Raw genomic sequence first — 22,881 nt, forward strand, 5'->3', positions numbered from 1 at the left:
CAAGTAATAGCTCTAGATGTAAAAAACAGAACTCCTTCTGCTGACTTGCATGCTCAATCCCACAGCACACTACATTAAGAATTAAACATGTAGTAAATAAGCCATACAGAAAACAGCAGTTTTTAACTAAAAGCAGAAGACTCCCCTGCTGTTTAACCATTTGGGGTCTTCCACTCTGCAGAGTGAATGCAGTAAAATGATACCATGTTCTTATGAAGCAAATGTCTAAAGTAAAGTTGCCACAAAAATTTCATAGCATAAGAGAATACCGGAATTATTAACACCCATTAGAAATCCATTAGATCACAACTATCAGTTAAAAATTGAGGAAGAAGTGAGTGATTTGGGAATTTTACTTCATTATTCAAAAAATTTTATCACTTAACCAGACATAAGAATGAAATAGAATTAGCAAAGTAAAATGCTCTTCTGAAGTACTTATAAGAGCTAGTTCTAGTTTTCAAAAGGCCAAAGATGGATTAAAAGAGGAAGGTTATGATTCATGATTATAATTACTCTTAGAACAACACAGCAGATTCTTTTAAAATTTCTAGTTTTTTATTTCCTTCCCATTCTCTCAACCCCAATCACTCATATAGTCACTGTTTAGAACACAGCATGGTACAATGCATAATTACTTTATTGCATTCAAAGGCAAAATTTCAATGGATAATAGTAATTGAAATTTTTAACCAAATATACAAGACTTTCTAATGCTTCCAGTGAAGAGAAGAGTGCACTCATCCCAAAAAGATGTGTAGATTCAAGCATGAGTACATTAATAAAAACTGTATCACATACATCAAAGGACTGTTAAATAAATCATTTTGCTTAAAAAAAAAAAGTGCCATATAAATGTGAGCAATATCATTATCTTTAATGATGACAGCAACAATACTATGGACCTAGAAGAGCAAAGTATAACATATCAAAAAAGAAAAAATCATCAAGTCATGGAATAATATATCAAGAATTAAAATTTTTAATTATTTTAAAAGAAAATCTACAATATTCATTAATGTAATAAATAGGAGCTATTTAGGTTTTGTACTTTTGAATTTTAGAAATTCATTTTGCTTTGCAAAAGACATAATGCTAATTATAAGGCCAGGTAGATCATAACATACTAAGAGCTCCGTAGCTGAACTAGTGGTAACAGACTAATCCCACAGTCACTTCTAAGAGCCAGAGAAGTAAAAATGGTACTGGCCAATGTTAAATAAGATATCAAATAAGCACATAACAGACACAATGTGCCTGGCAAGCAGTATAAAACTGCCAGACAGTTTTCAACTTATCCAACTTATCCTGCTCTCTGATTCCTTTTTGTCTATGTAGCCTTCCCTATTTTCACAAACAAATTTGCTTTGATCCATTTGTAAAACATAATTTTCTCCCTCATGAATATCAACTTTAGAAGATCATATGCTAATATAATCCCACTGGGCATATTTGTAAGTCTTCAGATAAAAAAAGACAACTAATATGGATATGTTTTGCTCTTAAAATGTCACACAATTATTCAGCAAGCATTTAAGAATCTATACAAGTGCTCTGCTGGCTTCTAGAGATCCAAAGATAAAAAACAAAACACCTGAAATAGATTCTGCCCTTAAAGAAACTCTAAATTCCATTAGGGGGAAAAAACTCAACATGAACACAGATGAGAAAACATAAAATACACGAAAAATAAATATAAAGTTATTTAATGGAGGGAGAGGGGAAAAAAGGAAAGTACTAACTAGGTCTCAGATAGGAAGAGCCACTTAAATTGAACCCTGAAGAAAGGTAATGATACAGAAGCTAAAACTAGTTTTCCTCCTATATTTGCTGACATTGTTTACATTTTTAAAATAAGTACTCCCAGAAAAACTGTGAAAATAGCACTCCTATTGATCTTGATTTATCAAATGCTAATTATAAGATGAAGTTCTAAAGTCAAAAATTTTTATATAAATCTGTATAATATCTAGAAAAAGGATACATAAATGAGCTATACCTGCAAACAGCATTTAAGTATAACTATCACTCAACATCAGAACACATATTATATGTAAATACACTATCCCAAAGCAGACACTGAAGGGAACAAATAACTAGTTCTAGTCAAATTTATAATAAACTGAAAAAAAGAATAGGAAGGGACACACACACACGTATGTTGTGTATATATAAAGAATAACAAACCAGCAGCATAGGAAGGCTTTGAAACGAATTTTAAATTTTATTCAATGAAATAATTCATTATTTCATGATAATACCTAAAATACAGGATTTAGATCTGACCTTGTTCTTAGAAATTACTTGGTCCAACTTCCTCATGCTATATATGAAAAAATTGAGTCCTAAGGAGGGAGTAATCTTCCAAGGTCACAGAGGTAGTATCAGAACCAGAATTTACCTAAGATGCTTTGACTCGAAGAGCAATACTCTTCATAAGATAGCAAAGTAGCCACTTTCTCCTAAAATGTATAGAGATTATATGCAAAGAAATTAATTTGGTAACATAGGGTTGGGAATCTTGAATCAATCACCCTATTTCAAGTAATCCTTGATAACAACTGCTCTATACCCAGATAATATTATCAGAGAAAACAGTCCTACTGACTCAATCAATCATAAAGGCTTTCAACTTTTCATAGTTCTTAATAGAAAGAAACTGACAGAGTAATTAACATTGGCAAGGTTGTAGAGTCAATTGTAGAGTCATTTGAGTGACTGTCTTCTGACTTCAAACTGCATTCCTTTCACTGCATTACATTGCTGGAATAAGAAATAATCCCCCTCTCTGTTCTAATATGCTGCAATTCTAAACATTTTGCCCAAAAGCAATAGAAAATCTTTTATCCAAAACATTTTCATAGGATTAAGCCCTACACATTTTAACTTACCATATCATACCAAAAATTCCTTATACTTTCCATACTATACAATTTCCTCCCAGTCTATGATTTTCTGAGTATGGATGATTTGATTTAATGTAATGTAAAAAAAAAAAAAAATGCAACAGAAAAAGTCAAGAAACATCAATAGGACATGTGCACAGATTCCTTCAGTTACAATTATTATAAAACCAAAAAGAAATGTTAGCATTTACTGAAATTCCAATGTCCTGTATCTCTACCATTTGCTCAACCCTTTTCATAGCTCCAAGTTAAACAGACTAGTTGTAAAGCAGCAGGGTGCCAAATTAAAGCCCACTTTATTTTCAGAGGTCTCCACACTCCTAGGCTGACTTCCTGTCAGGAAGAGTTCTATTTCACTGCATAGCCCAATCAGCAGGGAACTTACAGAATTAAGTGCCAGTTGATATTACTTTGTTTTGCATTTACCACCCATGAGAATACTGTTCAAAGATCTAGTTATAGAATCAGCATGGTCTCATCCTTCTGACTAGACTGCCAAGCCACGGGGTGTGTTCCCCATTCCACCAAATTCCCCTTAAATGGTTATGTTTTCGAAGTCCTAGTGTGCTGGTGAAGCAACAGGATGCCTTGTATTTCAGAAGAAATATTACATGTGAAGTTATAATTATTTTAACCTTAAAATGAGGGATTTCACTTAATATTATAGAAAGAGTTTTCGCATAAGTTTTCACCTAAAACATAACAAAAATGTCCAAACAAAAATAAAAGTCCTTTTATTACATGTGATAAAATGAATGTTTTTTTGTTTTTGTTTTTTAAATTAAGGCTTTTCTTTAAAGGGAAGAAAAAAGAGCTTGGAGTCTTGAACAGAAATTAACAATATATACTAGCTAAGTGTTTCTATTCAAATTTGATTCAATTTAAGCAAATTCAAAAAAAAAAATTTCTGCCAAATCACTACAGGGTAAAAGAGCTATCAGGTGGATGGATTTCAGATTACCCTTTAAAATTACAGAGTAATCTAAGATCTTCCACATCCAATTCCCATTCTTCAAGCTTTAAACATTATTTTCAAAGATCTATTCAAGCAGGACATAAAAAACCAATATCCAAGAGCCTTTATTTTACTCTATAAAAGATATTGTTTTTGTTTAACACAAAATTTTTTTTAGTTCAAAATTAAATTAATAGGGCTTTTGGTAATATGGTACAGAATGATTATAATGGATGTATTTGTATTCCCAGCTTTTATCTATTATAACAGTAACATTGATAGAAGCTCTAAAGGAAAAAAACTAGGCAGTCAGAAATGAACAGTGACTTTTTTTTTAACGCAATAGCAGTGAATCAAAGGGCTCAACAATGTATTCTTATTGATTTTTTTTCCCTGACCAAAAGGTCATGGGCACTGACACTTTCAAAAAGCACAAGTAAGTCCAATATATGTAAATTAAGATTATTGCAATGCTCAAAATATAATCTAGAAAGAAACTAGAGGAACTAAAATTGAAAAAAAAAAAAAGAGATCTTTACAGAATTAAGAAAGAAAACAATGTGGAAATAATGAAAGTGATGAAATCTTATTCTGAGTAGGAGCCAAATCAGAACAAAATCATATGATGGGTAAAAGAAGGATGGCTATTTGATCATATTTTTAATTCTGTAAATTGTTTTGAAAATTTCTCACTATAGAAGAAAAATTTAAGGCAATAGAAAAAAGTTTAGTACAATATACATTGACTTTTATATGTTTATTATCAAAGATAAATATAAGATGGATGAAAATACCTTTGAATAACACATTTTTTATTAAAATAAGGAGATTATAAACATTCAGACTTCTCTGCCATTAATTTTTGGGGAAGACAGATAAAGTAAAATGTTACTGCATCTTTGTGAGCAAAAGTGAAGATAGCTCAAAATCACTGCCTGCAATTTTTAAATTTACATAAAGGTCAGAAGTTTCTGTTAAATTGTTATGAATAACGAAGAAAATGGTTTTACCTTCTAATACTAATCAAAGTAATAGATTTTAAAATATATTCTTATTAATAATTTATATTAATATAATTTACATTTCTCACTATCTCCCTCTCTCTCTCTCTCTGGCCCTGCCCAGAAAGTCATCCCTTCTGATAGAGAATTTTTTAAGAACTGAAGAAGGGGAAAAAAACAGGAAACCAATCACCACCACAGAAAGAGGCTCGTTTTATATGCAATATTACACACTCACATATTCTAACATTCAAAGGATGTGGTGGGTGGTAGCAGTACCTTCATATTGCTCCTATGGGGCCAACCTTGTTCTAATCAACTTTTTTTTTTTAATTCACCTTCAATAGTTTTTGGTGGTTGTTCTTCTCATGCCATTTATTAAAGGGCAATAATATGAGATTAAATTCTTGTACCATAATTTGTTTAGCTACTCCTCAATTTGAAAGGTATCAACTATATTTCAATTACTTTGACACTCCAAAAAGTACTATGAATATTTTAGTATACATGAGTCACTTTTTTCTGTATTCCATATTCACACCTCCTTGCTGTAAACACTAACATGGTATGGATATGTTAGTCACTTATATTACTATTATTAGTTTATACTATCTACCTTATATAGCTCTTTGAACTATATTCATGAGAATGGTATTTCCTTATTTAAACTAATACAAGATATTGAATATGATTCAGTACTTCCAGCATTATGTTCATAAGAATGAGAGTTGAGTGATGTCAGAAAATATATATTTATTAGGAGAGTCTATATAATGATATCGCATTACAGTGCTACCACTGTAATGGGGAGGAGAAACAAGTGTTTCTTCAGAACCTTAATGTCGTCAAAGTATACTGAATTGAACAAGAAAAATATAGGACATGGAGTTGTATCATTTTATACTGAAGGATTTAAAGGAGAAAGAGAAGGGAGGTTAAAAAGGATATACTAGTATATAGAGGATGAAGAGTACTGAAAATCCTATTTTTGCAAAATTGGAATAAGTGAGGAATAAGCAAACATGGAGGAAAGGGCAAGGGAATCAGATCAGATAGAGCTCATTCTTTTTTTTTTTTTTTTAATTTTTGCATTTTTGCTGAGACAATTGGGGTTAAGTGACTTGCCCAGGGTCATACAGTTAGGAAGTGTTCAGTGTCTGAGACCAGATTTAAACTCGGATCCTCCTAACTTCAGGGCTGGTGTTCGATCCACTGCTCCATCTAGCTGCTCCAGACCTCATTCTTCATAAAACAATAAAAATATATAGTCTGATGCAGAAATACAGAAAATTAAACTCAATGGGCAGAATCATGAGAAGAATTTATTTAAGGACCACACATAGGGGGAAAAAATAAAAAACATTGCAATCTATGATGAAGGCATGCTGCCCATCTTCTTATATCTCTTGACATAGAAAAGAAAACTTAAGGTACCAGAAGTAGACATAGCAATTCCATGAATTCTTTTGACTGATTTATTACATCTTTCTTTATTTTTCCCCTTTCTCTTGGCTTCCAATTGGCAAGATGGGTATACATGTGAACCAAGAATTACTAAAAAAGCAGGTTGCTTTTTGAAGAGACAGAAGAACTAGAGACCAAATTGCCAACATTTCCTGGCTTATATAAAAAGCATGGGAGTTCCAGAAAAACATCAATTTCTGCTCTGGTAACTACACTAAAACCTTTGACTATGTGGATCCCAATAAAATGTATCAAGTCCTCAAAGAATGCCAAGGGCTACCAGATCATCCTACTTGTTTCCTAAGAAATCTGTATTTGAACCAAGAATCAACAGTTAGAACTGGAAAACAACTGTTTGGTTTAAGTCTGGATGAGGAGTATAATAAGGCTGCATATTGTTCAACATATTTAACTACACACAGAATACATTATGCAAAATGTCATTTTGCATGAAAAGTTGCTGGCTGAAAATGAAGAGGAAGTTAGAATTGGTGAGAAGAGTGTAAAAGCTGATTTGAAGCTTAACATTTAAAAAATAATAATAATAAAATAAAAAACAACTAAGGTCTTGGGAATTGGTCCTATCATTCCTGGGAAAAAGAAGAAATAGAAGCAGTGTCTGATTTTACATTCTTGGGTTTAAAGATCACTGTTAATTAAAAGATACTTGCTCCTTAGAAGGAAAGCTGGGGCAAATCTGGTTAGTATACTTAAAAACCAGAAATAGTACCTTGCCAACAAAGAATTGTATAGTCAAAATTACGGTTTTTCCAGTAACAACGTATGGCTGTGGGAGTAGGGCTTTCAAAATTGATGCTTTTAAATTGGGGCACTGGAGAAGATTTCTCAGAATTTCTTGAATAGCAAGGAGATCAAATTAACCATTACTTAAAAAAAACTGATTCAGGCTATTCACTGAAAGGTCAAATATGTGGGCTTCAAATTCAATGCTTTGGCTAGATAAGGAAAAGGTAGGATTCACCAGAAAAGAGGATGGAAGAGGATGAGAAACTAATGTATGTTTGGACAAATTTTGGAAGATAGTAGAAAATAGAAAGGCCTGGCATGCTATTGTCACAAAGAGTTGGATATAATTGAACAAGTGAACAACAATGGAGTGGTGGACCACAGAGATGATAGGGACATTTGCAATAGTGATGGAAAAAAAGGGGGAAGGAGACGGACATTTTCTTTAAACTGCACAGAAAACAGCAGAAGTAAACTGAAAAGGAAGAATAGACTAGCATGATAGTTGTAAAAGTAATGACGAGAATTTATCATACATTTTTCATAAATAAGTAAATAAGTAAATCTCATATAAATACTGTTTTTCTGTTCTGCTGTATACACTGAAGTATTCTTTTTGGAATTAAAGTTTAAAAGAAAAAATGAAATTAAAAAATTTTAGACTTGAGAAGACATATGAACAAATTCAAAGTAGACCATGTACAGGAAAAACAATACTGAAAAACTTTAAAACACCTATTAGTGCAATCACTAATTATAATTACAGAACATGGACAACGCAATAAGCTTTCCTACCCTGAGCAGAAAGCTGGTGAATTTAAGTGCTGAATAAGTCCTAATCAAACAAGTCCAATGTACTGATTTCTTTTGCTTAATTGTATTTCTTTGCTACAAAGGAGAGTTCTACGAGGGAAAAAGGGAGATTATTATGAAATGACAATGATTTTTTTTTTCAAACACCAGCAAAATATTTTTAATGGTTACTTAAGTACCTGTGATGACAAATCATCAGACTAGTTAAAGGTGAAGAACTTAATGCTATCTGCTTAAGTGTTCAAGAATTGTAATGCTGCATCTTTTTACTTTAATGTTCATTTAGAAATCAACAAGCATTTGTTAAATATGGACTATGTATAAGACACTAAGGATACAAGACAAAAAGTGAAACAGACCCTATCCAAAGGTAGTTTAAAGTCTAATAGAAGGCACAAGTTATATACAAGTATCGAAAAAATAAATACAAGGTAATTTAGGAAGGGGTATAGTAGCAGTTGGAAAGATCAGTAAAGTTGTCTTTTGGAAGTGGATACTTGAGTTAAGTCTTGAAGGAAACTTGGCATTCCAAGAGATGGAGAAAAGGAGGGAGTGTGTTCTGGACATGAGGTATAGTCAGACTTTAGTCACTAGATACAGAGAAAAGATGAGCAAAAAATATAGAAAATATAATTTAATTTATATAATAGTGATCAATCCTTAAAAGCTGAGAAGGAGATTAGAATCTCGATGGTATTAGAGTCAACCAAAGATAAATTATTAATATTTTGGGGGGAACATATATATAGTCACAATGAATTGCAATTGGGCTGATGCACTAATAGGAAATCAAGGGCTCCACTCAACTCAGCCAAACTTTGCCTTTATATATGCCTTTAACTTTTTTTTTTTATTTATTATAACTTTTTATTGGCAGAACATGCGCCTTGGTAATTTTTTACAACATTATCCCTTGCACTCACTTCTGTTCCAACTTTTCCCTTCTCTCCCTCCACTCCCTCCCCTAGATGGCAAATGCCTTTAACTCTTAAAAGGGAACCAGAGCATGTCCTATCAAGGCCAAGGAAATATTCTGGAAGAGCCCTGACTGAATTCAAAACAAAGTCTTGTGGTGACAAACAGCGTAATCTTTAGTGCTTGGTGCCAATGAAATGCAGACTCCTGGGCATGGGATTCCCCCAATATTTTATGGTAAGGTTAAGTAGTTATCTGCTACTTGTTCCCTTAAAATGAAGTATAAGTTTTAAATGTAATAGTGCTTATTCATGGGTACCTTAATATAAAGTTATATTTTTGAGGCATAATTGAATAAAAACTACTTTCAAATTTTTTTAAATGGTCACTATGTAATTCATATTTAAGCACTCCTGTTAACTATATAAAAAGCCCATTGTGTAAATCATTTTAGCTTATATATCAACATTAGTGACTAATAATAAGTAGTAGAAAAATTATAAAAGGAACAAATCAAATTAACAAACTCTGATACCTGATAGTTTTATGACAAAGATGGGAAGGGATAAAAGACGATAAAAGAAATTAGAGAGGCTAAAGACATGAATAGTTTCTTTAAAAAAATTAATTGGTAGGTCTTAGAAATGATAGTCAAACAACTTAATATAGAATAAAATATTCTATTTTAACAAGCCAAAAAAAAAAAAAAAGTACTAAAATTGTAATGAGTCCCAAGTACTAATTTGTTTTTTAAAAAAACAAGAATAACAATAATAAAAAGATGTGTAATACAACTGAAATTATTTTAAACTAAACTACTAAAAAAAATCAAAATGGGAAACGAAAAAGAAAAATGACATCAACATAAGTGATAATAATTTTATCCAGAAGTTAGACCAATGTAAACAGTCACAGCAAAGAAACCAAAATGTGCCCTATATACAAATATTAGACTTATATGCCAAATGGCTAGCAAAAGCAACAAGATGGCATGTAAATTTGTCTCTACAAATAGAAAAGGGAAAATTATCTAATTAATCCAAGAAAAGTAATGGAAAGTAAGGTCAGTTTAAACAAAGAATGACCAAAAAAAAAACCAACCAAAAAACAACACCCAACTAAGCAAGTTCAACTCAAGAACAATCAAGGACTACAAACAGAAGAAAAATGAACAAAATAATTTTACAAAATTAATTTTAACAATCTGTTTTCTCTATCAACAGTGGAACCCATTGCTCCTGAACTACCAACATCACAATTCTCAAGGTACTTCCTAAGCAACTAAAAATGGAACTAGAGAGAATGCAGAAAAGAACCCTAATGAAACCCAGTACATAAAGCAGAGTGGATATAATACAATGTGGAGAAAATTTACACCAATATACAAAGAATCTTAAGAGGGGGAAAAAGGCAAAAGTATGGAAACAATCGCAGACCTGTCTGATAAACACAAAGTAATGTCTAAGGAAATATCAATAATTGCTAAAATATATTTATTCTTAGTTCCAGTGATCAGTAAGCCATGATTATGATAACACAATGGTGAGACATAATATTTTTTCAATTAACCCATCTATAATGATAATGCATAGCAATGTTGGCTACATTCTTTCCAGAATCGTCCCAAAACTTCAAGAATAAAAAACAAATACTTTGTTTCACATTATTGCCCATCTTAATCTGTTTCTAGCCTAATTCCCCAAATTCACAGTAATCATCTTCACAAACTCAACAATCCAACCCAATTGGCCCATTTGCTATTGTCCACATATAAGATCCAATTTTCTATTATTATGCATTTACACAATTTGAACCCTGGCTTCTTTCAAAACTCAAGTTTAATCAAGTATCATCTTCTAGTGAAGCCTAACAATACTTATCACATACATAATAGGTTCTTATAAATGGCTATCCCTTTTCCTTTCCCCTAAGCCCACACTGCCACCAACAATTCTAGTATCTTCTTTCTTAACTAAATATTTAAAAATATACTGTAAGTAACTATAGTAATAACTTGGATTGACATTGTACATAAAGATTTTTAAGCTTTGGTTTCACAAAAGCCCTTGGAAACAGAGAACACAAATGTTATTTATGTATCTTCCAGATGAGGAAACAGGAGCAAAATGTTTAAGAAACTTCCTTCCAATCATATAATGTAAATGTGATAGTAGTGATTCAAATAAAGGTCTTCTCCTCATTTCAATTTTAATATTCACACGGCTATAAAATAATAGTCACTTAAAACTTACTTGAAGTCCTAATTATTAAAAATAATAGTAATTCTGGCCTCACAAACAAGGTGAAGTAATAATTACTACTTTGAGCATTAACAGCTCCATCTTTGCTAATTATCATTAAAGGCAATTTCAATGAATACCATTAAAGATTTTTCCAAGTTTTATACTAGAGGAACTTCTATAAAGCATTCTTACAAATTAACCTGCCACAAAGGCTTAATGTTTCTAAATACAGCAGATTCCTGATGGAACGTCATTCCTCCAATAGTTAACATATAGCATAATGTGAAATAATATATGTAGAACATTTTGCAACCCTAAATTTTATATAAAAGTTAGGATGTTTTGTGTGTGTGTGTGTGTGTGTGTGTGTGTGTGTGTGTGTGTATGTATAAAAAATTAAACATGAGCTTGCAAGCAAAAGGCAGCAGTTAACATTATGATCTATTCCAAGAAATGGGAAGTCAAATTTTCATTTGGTAGTTGAAGAGAATGAATTGACATTAATGATATCTACTCATATTCAAAGGATCAAAAAAGAAAAGTTCAAAAAAAAAAAAAAAAGAAAATTAAGTATTAAACGTCATGTACTCAGAAACAATAAATGGAAAGAATCAGAGTAGATTTTGAGATGGAAAGAATTGTTGAGGTCATTATTAAACTTCTTTATAGCTGAGAAAGATAATGTCCAGTAAAATGCAATAACTGGCCCAAGTATACATAAGGAAGCAAAATTTGGACACAAATCCTAAGACTTCAAATGGATTGATCTTTTCATAGTGCCACACTAAATCCATCACAGAAAAGAAGAGAAAGAACATGAGAAGTTAAAAAAAGGGAATAAGAAAAATCCCTTAATTGCAAAGACAGACTATAAGATCAGGTATAAGAGATTCAAATTCCAAAAAAGAAATGAAACTAACCAAAACTTGTTGCTATTTGAATACATTTTAAAGGAACAGAATCTTTAGATTATTTAGAAATTTTAGTTTTAAAAACTAGGGGGAAAAACTATAATATGTGTGTAATAAGGTTCCCTAACATAATGTCAAGGAAACAAAATTCAAAATTACAAACTTAATATGTTTTGATAATGTTCCATTTAAAAACATCTGAATAAAATAGTATTTTACTTTAACTTTTGCTCTTTAATTACTCATATAGGACACCAGGCCAGACTATAGAGTGCTTCTAGTTTTTCTATATACTGTATGCATTTCTGATAAATGTGAAAAGAATAGATGACCTGGCAGAAGGCTCAGACAATAACATGTGATTTACAGGACATGAATGCAGCTACTATAAGATTTATCTGACAGCCCTCTCCGATAGTGGACTGTTGAGTATCCGATGGAATGATTTCTAGTCTGGAAAGTCTACTACTGAGTAGCCATACACATTATTTATTTATTAGATGTTTTGGGTTGAAACCATTTTTAAATGATGCACTTCACAATGCACAGCCATAAATTTGGCTTTAAACCCGAGAAGGGAGGTAGTGTTATTGGAATGTATGTCAGACTGAATTAGGATGAGCAATGCAACGCTTTTATAAAGTGGCCTTGAATGTAACGTCAGTTCTTTCAAAAAATGATATTAATGTCAAATAAGCAGGATACAAACATTTTGTACAAGAAGGCTAAAGTAACGTTAAATGAAACTTTTTTTTAAATATAGAAGGCTTTTCACAAATGATGGCATTTTCACAAATGTGTGAACACTTAGAACCTATAAGTTTTATGTTTGTGCAAAACAATACTGGACATATGACAACTTATTCCACTTTTACACATTAAAAACAGAATTTCCTAAATATCAAATGTCACTTAATTTTTAGATAACAAAATATTTTAAATCAAGGTTATGGAGTATAAATGTTGAGTTATTTTATATAAACTATCATCTAGTTATATCTGTGGATAGACCAAGTGTAGCAAGGACTCCTTTATCCTACCAATAAATACTACTATTTTTAGATTTAACTATTTGTTCTTTTTTTTTAATAGTTGCTTCTTCCATAAAAATATTTGCAGGGAAAATTATTAATTCTGTGGCTCAATGAATCATTATTGCACATTTATATTATTCTATGGTCTTTTTGCTACTAATGATAATATTCCAAATAAGAAAATTTGCATATTTTTAAAGTCTGAGTTTAATCTCCCTCTTGTTACAAAAGATGGTTTGTTAAATACTATGTTAAACAATGTAACTATAAAATGACTTTAAATGAAAACAGGAGAAATAATCAAAGTGTGTTTGAATTCACAAAATTAAACATCCGTAATTTGTAAAGTTTAAAATCACATTTGCAGATGTTAAGTTCACTAGTATACCAGATTATTTATGAGATTAAAAACTAGTTTTTGACCTGATCTTTTGATCTTTGGCATGCAATCCTCTCCATCTCCTCTTAAAAAATTAATTAGAATTTTAGCAAGATGCTATCTGTTCACTTACTGCTGTAACTTGGACCAAAAAAATATATCAATCAAGCTCAACTTATCCCCTCCCAATATCTGCAAAATGTCGTCCTGAAATTGAATTTCATATCTCTTTAGCTTTCACGTATAAAAAGACAGTTCACTTCTTAACAAAATAAATCACTTTTGTGATTGCCACACTGACCTCTTTGAATTAGGAAAATTCAAAGTGAAAAATGTAATTATCACTGTAGGACAATCTGTATACATCTGGAGCTAATTTTTGCTTTATTTCTCACATCATTTCTCATAGTGAATATATATTACTGGTGCAATGAATTTTTAAGCTCAAAATACTTAACAATTTAACAAGTAAAATATATATTTTTTTTGTTTTTAATAACAATACTAAGGTTTCTTGTCTTTTGTTATTTACTTGGTTAAGTGATCTTCATATCTCATTTGATTAGATTAGCATTAAACAGCACTGTGACATTTTTGACAAATAGATGCATTAGAGCATGTCATTTTATTTCCTTTCTTTTTTGGCTTCTAACATTCAGCTATGTGATATACTAAAGAGAAGACTACTTATATGTGTTTGTGTGAGAGTGTGTTTGTGTGTGTGACACATATGACATTTTTCCTTGTATTAAAAACATTTTCCTCATTATCTATAAAAAGTAAAAATCTTTTTTTTTACAAAAGAAAAACACAAAATATATAATTATATCAATATAAACAGTAATTTCTGTCAATTCTTTGAAGAAAGGTAACTAAAATTGCAGATTAACAAATTTTACACAGGTACCATAGTAGCAAGGTAATTTCCTTCCAAGAATTAAGCAAGAAATTATTTCAATACAGAGAACTGTAGTGGAGAAAGAAATTTGTTAAATGCCAAGATACTGTTTTCTGAAGGAGATGATGAAGTTATACAAACATGATTCTCACTACAGCCAGAATAATAAGCCTACTAGAAACACAACTACTCGTTGCCTAGTTCATTGTAAAATCCATTAAGTGTAATCTCTACAAGTAATTGTTCTTATTGCACTTTATTGACACTGCACAGTATTGATTTTTCACACCTTCTATGATTCTTTCATTTGTATTCATGAAATGTCCATCAGCACAGTCTAAATAAATTTGGCAATATAGGCACTAAAATGAATAAATCAATGCAAAGAAACATTAATTTTGCATTATCCTTATTCGTCAGGCAAGTAAACCATAAGGGCTATAAATGAAGGTCAAAGGTTTTGAAATGGGTCAGAACCCTTGACCTCTAGACCAATACCCTTCCCATTAAAAAAGGCTATTTTAAAGTTTTAAGTAGGGGAATTTACTACCAACAGATATTGTTTTTAAAAGACTACAAAGAAAAAGTTCAATAAAAACACTCCTCTATTTAATTGCAAACAAGAATGAAAAAATAAGCCAAAAGTGTATAGAATTCACTTACAAAGTACATGATTTTATTACATTAAGATATATGCTTGTGTGCATAAATATAAACTCACACAAACATGTACATAGAACAAATACAACTTTAACATATTCTAAATCCTTAAGACAATATAAGATAAAATCAATAAAAAGACTTACAAGATTATTAAACATCTAAGTAATTCTGCTTTTAGGAATTTAGTTCTTAAATGCTCTGCTACTATTCCCCTAAATCCACTGTACATGTCAAAAATAATTAGCAATGACAAGGGTTCAAAAGTATTTATCACTCATTTTATAACCTCTACACACAAAAAAAGAAGAAAACCCATTATTCCCAGAGGAGACAGAATGCCACTCTCAAGCTGTAGATATAAATCTGTTTCTATAACCTTAATATTGTATTGATTTTTATCTCCTCTTATAAAAGATGACAGCAGAGAATTATTTAGTCACCTCAACATGGAGGTTACATATAACCTAGACATTTTTAATGGGACTCTAAAAACCTCTGTTTTCACTCACCTACTCAGATCACTAAGTACATAAACCAATATGATCCATTAAGGATCTGAGTTTGGAAGTAGTTTTTTTAAAAAAAACTTGGTAAAATCACTAATAGGCTACAATCTGGAAATAGTAATTAATCAAACACTCAGGATACAGTTGTTTCCACTTCTGATATACTTTTAAAATAAAATCTACTTCTGAATTCCTAAAAGATAACAATTTTACAATTGCTTTTACTCACCTGAGAACAGAGCAGCATAACCAATTCCACAACTGAGCTACTGGACTTCATGCAAACCAGACCTATTTTTAAAAACAATAAAAAAATAATGTGACAAAGTACATGAGGCTCTCATTGTATAAAAAGAAAACTTTCTCACGATTTTAAAGGTTATTAAACATTTATTTACACCTCAATATAGCAATGAAGAACAAAATATAGTTTGTCATTTCACAAGAAACACCGTGATTTCTAAAAAGTCTAAATAGGAAAATATTATTTTTATCATACAGATTCTTTTTCACTATATTTTCTGATGGATCACTGAAATATTATGTAAATTCATATATATTCACTATTCATCATTACTTGTAGAAATGTGCACAGCATATGCTATATTGATTGATATCATCTACATTTTGTGTTTTGAAAAGAGTTGGTCATTATACATGCAGAGAAGGGAAATGGTTCCATGACCTTTGCTTTCTCCACTCCTCTCTTTTCCTTCAACCCTCTAGCTATCAATCAAGTTTCCATTCTGTTTCATGGCAGTAGACATCCCAAACACTCTTATTAGTACTTTGACCTGTGACCTCACACTAAACCTTAACAGAAGTGCAAGTAGTTACTCATTAGGTAGTCCTGATTTCTTATAAATTGTTTATTTACATTTTTCTTTAATGCATCATTTTAGCTCATATATTGATGCCACCCTCCCCATAAAAAACCTGTCACATAAAGAGCATACTATCTTTACAATGTTTTTACATAGAGAAGAGCTACCCAAAAAGATTATTGTCTGCACTAATATAAAATGCCCTAATATAAAAACAGTGTTTCCAGTTTCTGAGGTGGTAGAATTAAACATTATTCACAATTTTAAAAATTTTCTTCTTATTCTACATCAGAATAGGCAAACAGCATGAGTTCCAATAAGTATTACCTGAGAAAGCCCATGGGAATTTTTAGTGGCTTTCAGCAATTGTCTCCCATGTAAATCATTCTTTTTTTCTTTCTTCTTTTTTATTCTTCCTCTCCATCTTTCAATCTCTACACTCACCTCTCCTTCAAGTAAAAAATGATCTACTCCTTTCTTTCCCTTTTCCTCCCCTGCTTATTCTTCATGAGTTATTTTGTTGTGCTAAAGAGACTGCTTGACCTTTATTTCACACATTTAAAAAATAAGACAGATTACTTTAAAGTTGTGAAATATGAAGTAAAATGTGTTTATTAGTCCAGTGAAATATGCTATGATACCTCTGGAAGAACTGAGGCATGAGCAATGGAAAAGAAAGGGAAAAGGAGAAATAGGGTGTTTTTTGGTAGCAAAAAGAATTAGAGCAGAAAGAAAAACAATGACAGAAAAAAGTACATAAAGAGAAAAGAAAAAATCCATGTGGTTTAACAATTAGAAAGATATGAAAAATAGCTTAAAAATAACTGTCTAATCTAGTGAATAAAAAAGTGATTTCTAAAATACATAGTAGTGCTGCTATAATAATGATCTTAAAAAGTAGGTTAGCGAAAGATTTTTTTTTTAGTCTTTCTCTATGGAAACGATTCCTTCTAGATATCCCAAATTTAGGTCCCAAAGTCCAGTATTTCTAAAACAGAGCTCATTACTTTCCCCTGAATTCTATCCCCTATATTATACTTCCTTATTCTCATCAAAAAGGACCCACTGGACTTTCAGTAATTTAGATTTATGTCAAAATAACACTTCAAACTTCATTTGAGTTCACTATATACAATCTTGTCAAGTTTTCTGTCTCCTATCTTTATAACACCCATTTTGATATATCCTCTTCTCTCTGCTACAACTAACCCCACTTTAGGTCTTCAATATCTATCACCTTTACCAGAGTGTCAAACTCACTGCCCCTCCAAAGTATGCCAAGAAGATTAAAATATAATTAGAAAAGTTAACAAAATAAATAAAAATAAAATACAATATGGAAAATGTTAATTAGAAATTTTCTAAGGCAGTGTGTGGCAGCACCCATTCTATTTGAGTTTGACACCAATGACCTAAATTACTGTACTTTTCTTCAAATTGGTCTTTCTGACTCAAAACTCTCCTATTTCCAATTCATCTACCATAGATAGTTGTATCAAAATAGTGTTCATAAAGGAAAGGTCTATACATATCACTCTCGTGAACAGAAACACTAAGAGGGAAAGCAGATGAGAAAATGTGGTTCAGATTAATATACTACAATAATAATCATAACAATAATAACAATAAAATAATTGAATGAATGGAAGTTAATAAGTTTCCCTCTATAAGCAAGATTCTTAAGCAAAATATGGTAGTATGTTGGAATCTTTACAAACTGCTAACTCATTAGAGTTGATAGATTATTGATCTGATCTTACAAGAAGATGTTTTGGGCCAGAACCTGAAACAAGGTACTAAGTAGAACTAATTGATACAATGCTTGTGTTCACACCTTTACTCATTGGAGTTCACAAGTATGGGAGATTCACAAAGTTAACTGTGTAACTTTGTGAATTCACACCTCCCTTGAAGCTCTTAGGGCCAGAGAGCACTATGGAAGAAAACCCACAATCCCTCTCTCTCGCATCTCACAATTCCCCTCTCTCAAATAAATAGAGCTTCAAAGGGGCCAGTCAGGAGAGTTTTGGGAGGAAGAAGCTACGAGTCGGAGCTGTGCGGAAGTTTGAGAAGGCTCTCTCAGAGGCACAACCAGATTCATCTTCATCTCACACCACTGTGGTTGGTGGCTGGGCTCCTGCACTTCCCCCACTGAGACCAAGCTGGTCTGAAAGACTCACCAGAAAGCTAGCTGAGCCCCAAGTGAAGGAGACAAGAAATTCATTCCATCTTTGTCCTGGCTGGAGGCTGAAGAAAGCAGAGGCAGAGGCTGAAGGACAAAACCTTTGGATTTGGAGACATTCGGAGGGAGCTCTTGGAACCAAGCAGAGAGATAGGCCTCTAAGAATCTAGCTATCCGGGCCCAAGGAAAGAGACAAGACTTGGAAGGAGAAATAAACATTTGTATTTTTACCAGCTGGCTGCATTTGGGGTAATTACTGATCTGAACTTAAACTAAGACTGCCTCCAGAAAACCTTCCCCAGAAACCTGCTCTTTCTCCCAGAGAGAACCATCTTATATTATTTTAAAGAAGAAAAAGAACACCACAGTAGTAATCAGAGAAGATAAAATGGATGGTATCTCTGACATACAACTGAAAAATTAAGCACAACAAAATTAACAAAAGTAAAATTATAAGAGAAACAATAAATTTGTAGCAATCTTTGCATTTACATCCCAATTGGTGTAAATGATGAGAATAAAGAAGAATCTATATCTATCTATCTATCTATCTATATATATATATAAAGAGAGAGAAAGAGAGAGAGAGAGAGAGAGAGAGAATAGTATAATAGATACAAACTTGGCAGCAAAATTAGGAAGACCAGGGTTTAAATGCCACTTCTCACACATACTGCCTTCTGCTTGACTCCAGGAAAGTCACTTAACATAACACTCTTATTACTATAGATAAATTTCTAAGACTACAAATTGCAGAGCACATGCTGATCTGTATTAATGGAGAAAATTTCCTTATTCAGGATTTCAAGACTAAAGTCAAGTGCAAAATTATTTATTGAGTACCAACTATGGGCCAGGCACTGTGCAAAGTACTAGGGATTCAAGAAAAGACAAACACTGGAGAGTACAACAAGAATAAAGAATGAAAAATTAAACTACTGGCAGTCTTTTATAGCTAAATTTATTTTAAAAGAGAAGTCTTTACCCCAATAGATAAATGGTTACATTATATGAATAAGTAGTTTTCAAAAGAAAATCAAAGTTAGGGATAATCATTGGAAAAAAAGTTGCAAAGGGAGTTCTAATTTGCAAATTCTGACTTCAAAAAAAAAAAAAAAAAAAAAAAAACAACCCTGAAAAATGAAAGAAATGTAGTAATGATAAGACATCCAATGAGAAACTATATTTAACTACTTCCTCCACTCCAGACATGCACAAAAAATCAGCCAACAGCTCAAAGGCAACGGGAAAGGGGACAATGTGCAAAGCCAATGAAAGTGCCAAAAAAAAAAAAAAAAAAAAAAGCAAAACGCATCCCACCATATTAAGAAAAGGGTCACAGAGATGAATAGCCTTTGAGTTCTTGTGTGACAGTAACAATAATGGAAGCCTATCTATCTCTTGTTCATAAGCCACAAACAACCCACCATAGAGAAATCCCAAAGATGGTAAAAAAAAAAAAAAAAATCCTAAGAGTTATCATAAACCCAGAATGAGGAGGACCTTGAAAGCAACAAAACACAGGGCAGGGTACCAACTCTCAGATCTGAAATACCACGGGCAATCAGGAGCTTCAAGAACAATAGAGAGATCCCAGAATAGTAAGAACTCTGAAATTCAAGGATCCAAGTATGTCTAACCCTTGGAAGAGAAAGTCAGGAAAGGAACCCAGAATGCGGCGAACATAAGACTGACAAACCCATGTAAAAACACATCAGAAAGAATTGACTATTGGTGGTATAAAATCTCAATTTGAGGGAAGAAGGAAGTTGGAAAGGTAAGTAAACCAAAGAAGATATCACCCGGAACTTGCCCTGTCCGTCCCCCCCCCCCCCCCCCCCCAGGAATGCAGGGCTGGTTCAATATTAGGAAAACTATTAGCATAATTGACTATATCAATAACCAAACAAACAAAAACTATATGATCATCTCAATAGATGCAGAAAAAGCATTTGATAAAATCCAACATCCATTCCTAATAAAAACACTTGAGAGCATAGGAATAAATGGACTTTTCCTTAAAATAGTCAGGAGCATATATTTAAAACCATCAGTAAGCATCATATGCAATGGAGAAAAACTGGAACCTTTCCCAGTAAGATCGGGAGTGAAGCAAGGTTGCCCTCTATCACCATTATTATTTAATATCGTATTAGAAACACTAGCCTCGGCAATAAGAGTTGAGAAAGATATTAAAGGAATTAGAGTAGGCAATGAAGAAACCAAACTATCACTCTTTGCAGATGATATGATGGTATACCTAGAGAACCCCAGAGATTCTACCAAAAAGCTATTGGAAATAATTCATAATTTTAGCAAAGTAGCTGGCTACAAAATAAATCCCCATAAATCCTCAGCATTTTTATACATCACCAACAAAACCCAACAGCAAGAGATACAAAGAGAAATTCCATTCAGAATAACTGTTGATACCATAAAATACTTGGGAATCTATCTACCAAAGGAAAGTCAGGAATTATATGAGCAAAATTATAAAAAAGTCTCCACACAAATAAAGTCAGACTTAAATAATTGGAAAAATATTAAGTGCTCTTGGATCGGCCGAGCGAACATAATAAAGATGACAATACTCCCTAAACTAATCTATTTATTTAGTGCTATACCAATCAGACTTCCAAGAAAATATTTTAATGATCTGGAAAAAATAACAACAAAATTCATATGGAACAATAAAAAGTCGAGAATCTCAAGGTAATTAATGAAAAAAAAAATCAAATGAAGGTGGCCTAGCTGTACCTGATTTAAATTTATATTATAAAGCAGCAGTCACCAAAACCATTTGGTATTGGCTAAGAAATAGATTAGTGGATCAGTGGAAAAGGTTAGATTCACAAGACAAAATAGTCAACTATAGCAATCTAGTGTTTGACAAACCCAAAGCCCCTAACTTCTGGGAAAAGAATTCATTATTTGATAAAAACTGCTGGGATAATTGGAAATTAGTATGGCAGAAATTAGGCATGGACCCACACCTAACACCATATACCAAGATAAGATCAAAATGGGTCCATGACCTAGGCATAAAGAAAGAGATTATAAATAAATTAGAGGAACATAAAATAGTTTATCTCTCAGACTTGTGGAGGAGAAAGAAATTTGTGACCAAAGATGAACTAGAGACCATTACTGATCACAAAATAGAAAATTTTGATTACATCAAATTAAAAAGCCTTTGTACAAACAAAACTAATGCAAACAAGATTAGAAGGGAAGCAACAAACTGGGAAAACATCTTCACAGTTAAAGGTTCTGATAAAGGTCTCATTTCTAAAATATATAGAGAACTGACTCAAATTTATAAGAAATCAAGCCATTCTCCAATTGATAAATGGTCAAAGGATATGAACAGACAATTTTCAGAGGATGAAATTGAAACCCCCCCCAAATTTATGTAGAGCTAAATCCACCCCCCCAAACAAAGACCAACTTTGTAACAATTACAATGACTTGAAGGAAAATAATGACTCCATGAGACAGAAAAAAATAGAACAAAACAAGAAGAAAGAACCAATAGAAGGAAATGTAAGCTAATTCATATAGAGGGTAGGGAAGAGACACAAAACACAATAACTGACAAAAAATAGATCAGAGAAAAAATTTCAGAATCACTGGGTTCCCTGAAGACCACAATTCAAAGATCTGGATACTACATTTCAAGAAATCATAAATGAAAATTGCCAACATTTATTAGCACCAAAGGACAAATTGAAGACAGAATCCATCAATCACTTCCTGAAAGGCATCTCAAAAGGAAAAGTCCCAAGAATGAAATAGCCAAAGTTCCCACATTAAAGAATAAGTCTCATGTGTCCAGAAAAAGTTCAAGTGCTTAAATAGATCACATGGATCAGCTACCTTCTATTAACATCTATCTCAAGGAGAATTAGAATCTTGTATCACAAAAAAGCAAAGCAAAACAAAAACCAACAGGTTTACAGGAGAACTTCGTACACAGTAACAGCAAGATTATAGGATAATAAACCAAATAGATAGCTCCTTCCAGCAGCAGACAATTACGATAGTTTCAAAAAGAGAAATATGGAAACTGAATGTGGATTGAAGCACCATATTTTCACCTTTTTAAATTTTGTTTCTTTGCTTTTTCCTTCCTGTGGTTTTTTTTCCTCTTTTGGGAACATGACAAATATGGAAATACATTTAGAAAAACTATACATGTTTAATCTAAATCAAATTGCTTGCTGTCTTGGGGAAAGAAGAGAGAGAAAAGAAAAAATTTGGAATACAAAATCTTGATGAAAATGAGCTTTACATGTATTTGAAAAAAAACAAAATAGTATTAAAGAAAAAATACAGATTTACAACGGAGAATAACTTATCATGCAAAGTTGAAAGTAATGTTACAGAGGAAAAAATGGAATTATGAACTTTCAAGCTTTTCTAGTGAAAAAGATCAAATCC

The 22,881-nt window shown here is 32.0% G+C and overlaps 1 protein-coding gene across 1 annotated transcript in view; it reads right to left on the bottom strand.

Moving 5' to 3' along the window:
* LRBA (LPS responsive beige-like anchor protein) overlaps positions 1–22,881 on the bottom strand; it is a 745,582-nt gene that overhangs the window by 461,063 nt on the left and 261,638 nt on the right. Inside the window, exon 33 of the mRNA XM_051966352.1 lies at positions 15,665–15,726. Coding sequence (XP_051822312.1) covers positions 15,665–15,726 — 62 coding nt within the window. The remainder of the gene's footprint in view (positions 1–15,664; positions 15,727–22,881) is intronic.

The sequence above is a fragment of the Antechinus flavipes genome, chromosome 6 (genome assembly GCF_016432865.1).
Source record: "Antechinus flavipes isolate AdamAnt ecotype Samford, QLD, Australia chromosome 6, AdamAnt_v2, whole genome shotgun sequence".
Taxonomy (NCBI): domain Eukaryota; kingdom Metazoa; phylum Chordata; class Mammalia; order Dasyuromorphia; family Dasyuridae; genus Antechinus; species Antechinus flavipes.